The sequence below is a fragment of the Heterodontus francisci genome, unplaced genomic scaffold (assembly GCF_036365525.1).
Source record: "Heterodontus francisci isolate sHetFra1 unplaced genomic scaffold, sHetFra1.hap1 HAP1_SCAFFOLD_323, whole genome shotgun sequence".
In the NCBI taxonomy this organism is placed as follows: domain Eukaryota; kingdom Metazoa; phylum Chordata; class Chondrichthyes; order Heterodontiformes; family Heterodontidae; genus Heterodontus; species Heterodontus francisci.
Genome location: NW_027141078.1, coordinates 902669 through 913977, shown reverse-complemented (window position 1 = coordinate 913977; position 11309 = coordinate 902669). Strand labels below are relative to the sequence as shown.

The 11309-nt window shown below is 57.9% G+C and overlaps 2 protein-coding genes across 6 annotated transcripts in view; both read right to left on the bottom strand.

Annotated features, from left to right (window-relative positions):
• Positions 1–131: 131 nt before the first annotated feature.
• LOC137361932 (tapasin-related protein-like) lies at positions 132–10473 on the bottom strand. 5 transcript variants are annotated; one of them, XM_068026512.1, is made up of 8 exons: positions 10300–10472; positions 6174–6416; positions 3421–3717; positions 2205–2540; positions 1794–2123; positions 1437–1550; positions 856–1069; positions 132–368 (listed from the first exon to the last, which is right to left on the bottom strand). In XM_068026512.1, exons 1-7 carry the CDS (start codon positions 10337–10339, stop codon positions 858–860), a joined length of 1572 nt encoding a protein of 523 aa, XP_067882613.1. In that variant the 5' UTR covers positions 10340–10472; the 3' UTR covers positions 132–368; positions 856–857. The 5 variants fall into 5 exon arrangements, with proteins under 5 accessions (XP_067882613.1, XP_067882614.1, XP_067882615.1 ...); XM_068026515.1 differs by lacking the exon at positions 132–368 and adding an exon at positions 1242–1270 and having other exon boundaries at positions 969–1069; positions 10300–10468; XM_068026513.1 differs by lacking the exon at positions 132–368 and having other exon boundaries at positions 586–1069; positions 6174–6413; positions 10300–10473.
• Positions 10474–10820: 347 nt separating this feature from the next.
• LOC137361944 (amiloride-sensitive sodium channel subunit alpha-like) overlaps positions 10821–11309 on the bottom strand; it is a 38985-nt gene continuing 38496 nt past the window's right edge. Inside the window, exon 13 of the mRNA XM_068026525.1 lies at positions 10821–11207. Within this exon, the coding sequence (XP_067882626.1) occupies positions 10821–11207 (387 nt within the window). The remainder of the gene's footprint in view (positions 11208–11309) is intronic.

Here is an 11309-nt window from a genome sequence, read left to right as displayed (position 1 = left end):
TTCTTCGATGGGGAGTGTTAGGGCGGATTAGAGGGAGGGTCTTCGATGGGAGGGTTAGGGGATTAGAGGGAGGGTCGTCGATGGGAGTGTTAGGGGATTAGAGGGAGGGTCTTCGATGGAGGGTTAGGGGATTAGATGGAGGGTCTTCGATGGGAGTGTTAGGGGATTAGAGGGAGGGTCTTCGATGGGAGGGTTAGGGGATTAGAGGGAGGGTCTTCTATGGGAGGGTTAGGGGATTAGAGGGAGGGTCTTCGATGGGAGGGTTAGGGAATTAGAGGGGAGGGTCTTCGATGGGAGTGTTAGGGGATTAGAGGGAGGGTCTTCGATGGGGAGGGTTAGGGGATTAGAGGGAGGGTCTTCGATGGGAGGTGTTAGGGGATTAGAGGGAGGGTCTTCGATGGTGAGGGTTAGGGATTAGAGGAGGGTCTTCGATGGGAGTGTTAGGGGATTAGAGGGAGGGTCTTCGATGGGAGGGTTAGGGGATTAGAGGGAGGGTCGTCGATGGGAGTGTTTAGGGGATTAGAGGGAGGGTCTTCGATGGGAGGGTTAGGGGATTAGAGGAGGGTCTTCGATGGGAGGGTTAGGGATTAGAGGGAGGGTCTTCGATGGGAGGGTTAGGGGATTAGAGGGAGGGTCTTCGATGGGAGTGTTAGGGGATTAGAGGGAGGGTCGTCGATGGAGGGTCAGGGGATTAGAGGGAGGGTCTTCGATGGGAGTGTTGGGGGATTAGAGGGAGGGTCTTCGATGGGAGGGTTAGGGGATTAGAGGGACGGTCTTCGATGGGAGGTTAAGGGGATTAGAGGGAGGGTCTTCGATGGGAGTGTTAGGGATTAGAGGGAGGGTCGTCGATGGGAGGGTTAGAGGCTGATAGGATGGACCTCGAGGGATAGTGTTCGGTCGGCGCAGACCCGGGTCGCCTGTGGGACCCACTGTAACTCAGCACAGGCCCGGGTAGGAGCCTGGGCCTCTCCCAATTCCCTGTCTCCTCTTCTCGAAGGCCTGTCTCGCTGATGCATCTGAGGAGTCTCCAGGGACCGACGTGCAATCGAAGACCTCAGTCTGCCCGCACCTGAGAGGGGGGGGGGGGGGAGGAAAAGAACAAAGTCCGCGTGAGGGGGACCCAGAAAAGTGGGAGTGTGTTGGTGGAACGGGTGGAAACCGAGGGGGCAGGCTTCGGGCCTACCGGCGGCCATTTTGTACGGCAAGGCCCGGCCTTCGCAACACGAGAGACGATAACCCACCTTTTCCTCTCTTGCTGTGTCCGGGGGCACTGGAAGAAGAAGGAGACGGGGGAAACGGGTCAGCGGTTGCAGTCGGCGAGCAAAAAAAGTAACACGCGCAGCGAGCGAGTGAGCCGCCCGGTTCTGACGGAGGGCGAACGGGCCCGGGACGGGGCCCAGTCGCGTCGCTCCCGGTCAAGCGGCCGAGTTCCTTACCAGTTGGTCTTCGAGACTTCCCGCAGAAGTGTGCCAGGGCGAGGAGGAAGAGGATCGAGGCGAGGAGAACCCCGGGCAGTGCCAAGTGAACTGCCTCGTGCCAATCTGCGGGCTCTAGGGACAAAATTACAAAACAGACATCGGTGCCAACGGTCAACCTCTCTCTCGCGCGCGCGCAGCGCACTCGTCCCCAGGAGTATCCTCCCGGGGAAACAGGTTCCCCCGCCTCCAGCCGCCGGCACCCACGGGCTAAGCGAGGCTGTGGCTGCTCGGCTGCGGAGGCTTCACCGGGCTGCGCGTTCTCGACGCAGCTCACCATCGGAGCCGCGGACGGGGGTGGTTTAACCCGAGGCTTACCGGTCGAACCCTCGAGCTGGAGGGCCACCTGGACGGGCTCCTGCAGGGCGACGTGAGAGACCTCACAGCTGTAGACCAAGCCCACGTCCTCAGGGCCGGGCAGGACCTCCGCCGTGGCCGAGACGTTGTAGGTCCCGTCCTTGTTGCGACGGTGGCTGGAGAAGGAGACGCGGGACAGGGGGGTGGGCTCGTCGTCGTCTCCCGGGAAGCCGGCTGACCACTTGACGGAGACGTCGAGGGGGTAGTAGCGGGAGACTTCGCAAACCAGGCTCTCCCGCATTCCCTGGCGGAAATGCAAGACCTCGGGTTTCAGCGTGACGCTTGGAGCCTCTACAGTGAAACAGAGAAAGCACAGCTCAAAATCTCTCAGTCCTCTCTCTCTCTCAGGGTGATATCTGTACAACTACATACCCATGATTTCCACCAAAACAGTCTGCTGGGCATGTGCTCTGGGGGCCTTGACAGTACAGATGTACGTTCCTTCATCCCGCATGGAGAAATTCTCCAGATGGAGCGACACGTTTCTGTCCCTCTCCATTTTATCCAATTCCATTGTTGTCCCCTCCCTCTCGGCCTTGGCTTTACCTTCCTCCAACGTGTAGACTCTCCTGCCTTTCCCCTTGTGCTGGAGCCTCCATTCGACGGAGACCTCGGAAGCGTCTGCTCCTGCGAAGCCACATGCCAGAAGCACGCTCCGCCCCAGAGTCGTCCTGATATTGGCTGTACTTGTGTAGACGAGGAATTCAACTGCGGATTGCAGGGAGTGTGACAGGTGTCAATCCCAATGTACCCAAACCCCTTCCCGTTCACTCCCACCGTACACAATCCCAATGGACCCAAACCCCTTCCCGTTCACTCCCACCGTACACAATCCCAATGGACCCAAACCCCTTCCCGTTCACTCCCACCGTACACAATCCCAATGTACCCGAACCCAATCCCGTTCACTCCCACTGTACACAATCCCAATGGACCCAAACCCCTTCCCATTCACTCCCACCGTACACAATCCCAATGTACCCAAACCCCTTCCCGTTCACTCCCACCGTACACAATCCCAATGTACCCGAACCCAATCCCGTTCACTCCCACCGTACACAATCCCGATGGACCCAAACCCCTTCCCGTTCACTCCCACCGTACACAATCCCAATGGACCCCAAACCCCTTTCCGTTCACCCCCACCGTACACAATCCCAATGGGCCCGAACCCCTTCCCATTCACTCCCACCGTACACAATCGCAATGGACCCAAACCCCTTCCCGTTCACTCCCACCGTACACAATCCCAATGGACCCAAACCCCTTCCCGTTCACTCCCACCGTACACAATCCCAATGTACCCAAACCCAATCCCGTTCACTCCCACCGTACACAATCCCGATGGACCCAAACCCCTTCCCGTTCACTCCCACCGTACACAATCCCAATGGACCCAAACCCCTTCCCGTTCACTCCCACCGTACACAATCCCAATGTACCCAAACCCAATCCCGTTCACTCCCACCGTACACAATCCCGATGGACCCAAACCCCTTCCCGTTCACTCCCACCGTACACAATCCCAATGTACGCTCACCCTGAAACGTTCCAGCCCCTTGTTTTCGAAAGCCTCTCCGCTACTTACTGGACACAGGGATGGTGCCGGTCGCGCTCAAAGGGACATTGAGCTTCTCGTTCACGATGGGCTTCACATTCCCGGAACCTGTGATTGGGACGCTCCTCATCACCAGGGTGACACTGAGACTGCGTTCGGCGATACGCAAACCCGCCATGTAGCTGGGGCCGGAGGCCTCCTCCTCCTCCTCCTCGTCCTCGCCTTCCTGCCTCGGAGGGTTAATGCTGGCAATCTCACACGTCACCTCCAGCCCCTCGCAGTCTGCATGCAGCAGAATCTCTCCGTCCGGGAGCGGAACGTCTGAAACTGCAGCAGGAAAACAATTACACAGAGTCGGAGGGTCAGTACTGAGGGAGTGCCGCACTGTCGGAGGGTCAGTACTGAGGGAGCGCCGCACTGTCGGAGGGTCAGTACTGAGGGAGCGCCGCACTGTCGGAGGGTCAGTACTGAGGGATCGCCGCACTGTTGGAGGGTAAGTACTGAGGGAGCGCCGCACTGTCGGAGGGTCAGTACTGAGGGAGCGCCGCACTGTCGGAGGGTCAGTACTGAGGGATCGCCGCACTGTTGGAGGGTCAGTACTGAGGGATCGCCGCACTGTTGGAGGGTCAGTACTGAGGGAGCGCCTCACTGTCGGAGATTCAGTACTGAGGGAGTGCTGCACTGTCGGAGGGTCAGTACTGAGGGAGTGCCGCACTGTCGGAGGGTCAGTACTGAGGGAGTGCCGCACTGTCGGAGGGTCAGTACTGAGGGATCGCCGCACTGTTGGAGGGTCAGTACTGAGGGAGCGCCTCACTGTCGGAGATTCAGTACTGAGGGAGTGCTGCACTGTCGGAGGGTCAGTACTGAGGGAGTGCCGCACTGTCGGAGGGTCAGTACTGAGGGAGTGCTGCACTGTCGGAGGGTCAGTACTGAGGGAGTGCCGCACTGTCGGAGATTCAGTACTGAGGGAGTGCTGCACTGTCGGAGGGTCAGTACTGAGGGAGTGCCGCACTGTCGGAGATTCAGTACTGAGGGAGCGCCGCACTGTCGGAGGGGATTTCGAAGCTGGTTTACTCTCTCTCAGTAACCTGACTGAACAAATTCTTGTCTCTTTTATTAATGTTGTAATTCGTTCTCCTATCTCTGTAACCTCCTCCAGCCCCTACAACCCTCCCTATCTCTGTAACCTCCTCCAGCCTGAACAACCCTCCCTATCTCTGTAACCTCCTCCAGCCTGAACAACCCTCCCTATCTCTGTAACCTCCTCCAGCCTGAACAACCCTCCCTATCTCTGTAACCTCCTCCAGCCTGAACAACCCTCCCTATCTCTGTAACCTCCTCCAGCCTGAACAACCCTCCCTATCTCTGTAACCTCCTCCAGCCCCTACAACCCTCCCTATCTCTGTAACCTCCTCCAGCCTGAACAACCCTCCCTATCTCTGTAACCTCCTCCAGCCTGAACAACCCTCCCTATCTCTGTAACCTCCTCCAGCCTGAACAACCCTCCCTATCTCTGTAACCTCCTCCAGCCCCTACAACCCTCCCTATCTCTGTAACCTCCTCCAGCCTGAACAACCCTCCCTATTTCTGTAACCTCCTCCAGCCTGAACAACCCTCCCTATCTCTGTAACCTCCTCCAGCCCCTACAACCCTCCCTATCTCTGTAACCTCCTCCAGCCTGAACAACCCTCCCTATCTCTGTAACCTCCTCCAGTCCCCTACAACCCTCCCTATCTCTGTAACCTCCTCCAGCCCCTACAACCCTCCCTATCTCTGTAACCTCCTCCAGCCTGAACAACCCTCCCTATCTCTGTAACCTCCTCCAGCCCCTACAACCCTCCCTATCTCTGTAACCTCCTCCAGTCCCCTACAACCCTCGCTATCTCTGTAACCTCCTCCAGCCCCTACAACCCTCCCTCTCTCTGTAACCTCCTCCAGCCCCCTTCAACCCTCCCTATCTATGTAACCTCCTCCAGCACCCTACAACCCTCCCTATCTCTGTATCCTCCTCCAGCCCCTACAACCCTCCCTCTCTCTGTAACCTCCTCCAGCCCCTACAACCCTCCCTCTCTCTGTAACCTCCTCTAGTCCCCTACAACCCTCCCTCTCTCTATAACCCCCTCCAGCCCCTACAACCCTCCCTATCTCTGTAACCTCCTCCAGCCTGAACAACCCTCCCTATCTCTGTAACCTCCTGCAGCCCCTACAACCCTCCCTATCTCTGTAACCTCCTCCAGCCTGAACAACCCTCCCTATCTCTGTAACCCCCTCCAGCCCCCTACAACCCTCCCTATCTCTGTAACCTCCTCCAGCCCCCTTCAACCCTCCCTATCTCTGTAACCTCCTGCAGCCTGAACAACCCTCCCTATCTCTGTAACCCCCTCCAGCCCCCTACAACCCTCCCTATCTCTGTAACCTCCTCCAGCCTCCTTCAACCCTCCCTATCTCTGTAACCTCCTGCAGCCTGAACAACCCTCCCTATCTCTGTAACCTCCTCCAGTGCCTTTGGCTCCCTGGGGCCCCGATCTCTGGAATTCCCTCCCTGAACCTCTCCACCTCTCTCTCCCTCTTTTCTCCTCCTTTAAGACCCTCCTGATAAACCTCCCTCTTTGATCGAGCTGTCGGTCGCCTGTCTCTCCTCATGTGTCTTGGTGTTAAATCTCTGTCCGATTTTCACCGCCCCCCCCCACCACCCAGTGAATCCTCGGGATTCCTTCTAAAATGTGTAATGAACGAAAGCCGACTCCGAGGGGCCAGATGCGTCTGAAGAACTCACGCCTCACCCAATGATTCGAAAATTAGCAGTTCCTTATCGTCCTCGTGCACTTCGTACTCAGTCCAGGTGGATGTCTGTTCGTCTGCGGAGATGCTGACGTTACGGAGGATTAACCGAGCCTTCTCTCTCGTGAATCCACCACTGAAACTGGCGAGATGCCCCCCGCCTTCTTCGATATACCAGCAGTCCAGGACAATATCAGCAGCCTGACGGGGGGAAAGTTCAGGGTCCTGACCCGCCACCAGGACTGCTGAGGAAGGACGGGGGGGGTTAGATACAGAGTAAAGCTCCCTCGACACTGTCCCCCATCAAACACTCTCAGGACAGGTACAGAAAAAAAAGAAAAAAAAACAGGGTTTGCTGCTGCCTAATTGCAGGTGCTGAGTGCTGGTTGCAGCAACGAGGTTCAGCTGACAATGCTTTCCCCCATCAAACACTCCCAGGACAGGTCCAGTACGGGGGGTTAGATACAGAGTAAAGCTCCCTCTACACTGTCCCCCATCAAACACTCCCAGGACAGGTCCAGTACGGGGGGTTAGATACAGAGTAAAGCTCCCTCAACACTGTCCCCCATCAAACACTCACAGGACAGGTACAGTACGGGGATTAGATACAGAGTAAAGCTCCCTCGACACTGTCCCCCGTCAAACACTCCCCAGGACAGGTACAGAAAAAAAACAAAAAAAACAGGGTTTGCTGCTGCCTAATTGGAGATGCTGAGTGCTGATTGCAGCAACGAGGTTCAGCTGACAATGCTTTCCCCCATCAAACACTCCCAGGACAGGTACAGCATGGGGGGTTAGATACAGAGTAAAGCTCCCTCAACACTGTCCCCCATCAAACACTCCCCAGGACAGGTACAGCACCGGGGGTTAGATACAGAGTAAAGCTCCCTCGACACTGTCCCCCATCAAACACTCCCCAGGACAGGTACAGCACCGGGGGTTAGATACAGAGTAAAGCTCCCTCTACACTGTCCCCCATCAAACACTCCCCAGGACAGGTACAGTACGGGGGGTTAGATACAGAGTAAAGCTCCCTCTACACTGTCCCCCATCAAACACTCACAGGACAGGTACAGTACGGGGATTAGATACAGAGTAAAGCTCCCTCGACACTGTCCCCATCAAACACTCCCCAGGACAGGTACAGTACGGGGGGTTAGATACAGAGTAAAGCTCCCTCTACACTGTCCCCCATCAAACACTCCCCAGGACAGGTACAGTACGGGGGGGTTAGATACAGAATAAAGTTCCCTCTACACTGTCCCCCATCAAACACTCACAGGACAGGTACAGTACGGGGATTAGATACAGAGTAAAGCTCCCTCGACACTGTCCCCATCAAACACTCCCCAGGACAGGTACAGTACGGGGGGTTAGATACAGAGTAAAGCTCCCTCTACACTGTCCCCCATCAAACACTCCCCAGGACAGGTACAGTACGGGGGTTAGATACAGAGTAAAGCTCTCTCTACACTGTCCCCCATCAAACACTCACAGGACAGGTACAGTACGGGGATTAGATACAGAGTAAAGCTCCCTCGACACTGTCCCCATCAAACACTCCCCAGGACAGGTACAGTACGGGGGGTTAGATACAGAGTAAAGCTCCCTCTACACTGTCCCCCATCAAACACTCCCCAGGACAGGTACAGTACGGGGGGGTTAGATACAGAGTAAAGCTCCCTCTCCACTGTCCCCATCAAACACTCCCAGGACAGGTAGAGCACAGGGATTGGCTGTGCACCTCCTCTATCTGGGAGTCCACCTTAGCCCCGCTGAGGAAGCCTGGCCGGCAAACTGGCAGGAGTTGGAGGCGAAAGTCACCGCTCGGCTGGGGCGCTGGACAGGACTGCTCCGAGTGCTTTCCTACAGGGGCCGAGCGCTGGTCACAAACCAACTGGTGGCCTCCATGCTGTGGTACCGGTTGGTCACTTTGGCCCCGCCCCCTGTATTCGCCACCAAGATCCAGAAGAAACTCGTCGATTTCTTCTGGGGCAAGAGGAAACACTGGGTCTCTGCCGCGGTCCTGAGTCTCCCGATCGAGGAGGGCGGTCAGTCGCTGGTGTGCGTCCGCACCCAGGCTGCGACTCTCCGCCTTCGGACCCTGCAGAGATACCTGTACGTCGAGCGTCCTCCCAGATGGTGTGCGCTGGCGACGTATTTTTTCCGCCAGTGTCACTGCCTTCAAGACGACACGCAGCTCCCGGTGGAGTCCGTTAGCCGCGCCTCTCTGAGGGAGTTGCCTGTCTTTTAGCGGGATCTTTTCCGAGTCTGGAACATGGTCGCCTCCAGTCAGGGCGCTCCCCCGCCGGCGGAGGGGAGCGCCTCGGCTGTCCGGGCGGCCGACTCCGGGGACGGTCCGGCGGGCGGAGGAGTAGCCGAAACCCCCGGGACGCCCCTCACTGCGGGTGGAGAGGGGGCTCGGGAGTGCGGAGCGATCCCGGCCGAGCTGACTCCCGCTCGGCCGGAACTGCTCTTCGGACCCAGGCCCCGAAACCCTCCTCGGGAGCCGGTCCCGCACAACCCGAGCCGCCTCTCGGAAATGCCCTCCGTGCCATTCCAATCGGCGCGGAGGGGTTTCCTGTACGGGCTGCTCCTGCACACTCTCCACTTCCTCGCCCTCGTCAGCCGGCCGGACACGCCCTGGCGGTCCGCGTTGCCATCTGGCGGCGAGGGGAAACCCCGATGGAGGTCTCTCTACGCGGGAGTCTTCCCCCTTTACATCGGGGACCTGGGGTGGAGGGTGCTGCACAGAGCTGTCCCGTGCAATAGGCTTTTAAGTAGGTTCACGGACTCCCAGGCCAGCTGTACTTTCTGCGGCCTGGACGAGTCCGTGTTCCACATTTATAGGGAGTGTGCGAGGTTGCAGCCCCTATTTGAGTATCTGAAGGGGCTGCTCCTCAAATTCTGGCTGCACTTCAGTCCCACGCTCCTGATCTTTGGGCACCCGGTGCGGAGGGGCTTGGGCCGGGAGGAGGATCTCCTCGTCGGTCTGCTCCTGGGCCTGGCCAAGGTGGCAATTCACAGGTCCAGGTTGCGGGCCGTCGGGGGGTCCGTCCTCCCCGATTGCCTGCCCCTCTTCCGCGGTTGCGATCGCGCCCGGGTGTCCCTGGAAAAGGAGCATGCGGTGTCCGCCGGTACGCTTGAGGCCTTCCGCGACCGGTGGGCACCGCAGGGACTGGAGTGCATCGTCGACGCCGAGAATGGCATTTTAATTTGAGTTTTTTGTTTATTTCTGTTTTTAATAAAGTTATTTTAAAAATATAAGTGTGTATATAAAGGGGGCCTGAGGAATAAAGGCCCCCTTGGAAAAAAAAAACGGGGGTTAGATACAGAGTAAAGCTCCCTCTACACTGTCCCCCATCAAACACTCCCCAGGACAGGTACAGTACGGAGGGTTAGATACAGAGTAAAGCTCCCTCTACACTGTCCCCCATCAAACACTCCCCAGGAGAGGTACAGTATGGGGGGTTAGATACAGAGTAAAGCTCCCTCTACACTGTCCCCCATCAAACACTCCCCAGGACAGGTACAGTACGGGGGGTTAGATACAGAGTAAAGCTCCCTCTACACTGTCCCCCATCAAACACTCCCCAGGACAGGTACAGTACGGGGGGTTAGATACAGAGTAAAGCTCCCTCTACACTGTCCCCCATCAAACACTCCCCAGGAGAGGTACAGTATGGGGGGTTAGATACAGAGTAAAGCTCCCTCTACACTGTCCCCCATCAAACACTCCCCAGGACAGGTACAGTACGGGGGGTTAGATACAGAGTAAAGCTCCCTCTACACTGTCCCCCATCAAACACTCCCCAGGACAGGTACAGTACGGGGGGTTAGATACAGAGTAAAGCTCCCTCTACACTGTCCCCCATCAAACACTCCCCAGGACAGGTACAGTACGGGGGGTTAGATACAGAGTAAAGCTCCCTCGACACTGTCCCCCATCAAACACTCCCAGGACAGGTACAGTACGGGGGGTTAGATACAGAGTAAAGCTCCCTCTACACTGTCCCCCATCAAACACTCCCCAGGACAGGTACAGTACGGGGGGTTAGATACAGAGTAAAGCTCCCTCGACACTGTCCCCCTATCAAACGCTCCCAGGGATACTGGTGAGGGACTTACCGAGGGTGAGGAGGAGAGAGCGGGCTGTGAGTGGCATCATTCGGGGTTCTATCAGGAGGGGATTTGGTGTTTGTCATGGCCTGGTCGATGGGCGGTTGGATTCAGCCTCTAATTTTCACTTTCAGTCTGTGTTGCAGGAAGTTGGTTTCTGGGACCGATGCCAAGTCTATTTCTGGTTTGTAACCTGCAGGCGAACTGTTTCTGCTGGCTTACAACCGCCTCCTCCTCCTCCCTGCAGGCCCTCGGACAGAGGCTGAACTGGGTCTGGGCTATTCAGCCGCGGTAGGCATCGCGCAAAATCAGCATCACCTCCCCACCCCACCCCAGAGTACCAAGAAATGAGGACCAGAAATAGACAAGAGTTCAAACAACGGAGGGGTGCTTTATTGAGGGTCTGATCTTTGTACACGCCTCGATTATCCCTGTGAGGGTCGGGAGGGGGGGTTCGGCATGCTCCCGCGCAGTTAGCTCACCGCACCACCCCCCCCCCCTTCCCACTTTGAGATCGAAGACCGACACTCCTACAGGTAGGTACCAGTCACTTCCGGTGCAGGCTCGTCCAGCTCCGCCCCCCTCGCCCAGCCTGGGCACTGCCTCCCCTCCAGCCCGGCCCCCCCGCGGCCCAGCGACTCGTAGGCGGGGGGCCGCCCGCCGCCCGCCAGCGCGTCCAAGCTCCCCAGGCGGCCGCCGGGGTCCAGGCGCGGGTGCGGGAGGCAGGGCGCCGGCGGCTCCGGAACCGGCGGGGCCGCGGGCGGCGGCCGCAGGCGGCTACGGAGGGCGCCCAGGCCCAGCATGGCGGTCAGCGCCGCCATGTCCAGGAGCAGCTCCAGAATCTCCACCACGGAGAGGACGGAGGAACCAAACCATAAACTCCACTGGCCACCCAGGTTTGACAGCATCACGGCCATCTGCGAAGAGAAGAGGAGAGGAGGCAGTCAGAGTGCGGGGTGGAGAGGGGGGTGTGCCGGTTCTGCGTCTCCCTCCCTTCTCTCCCCTCCCTACCCTCCAAT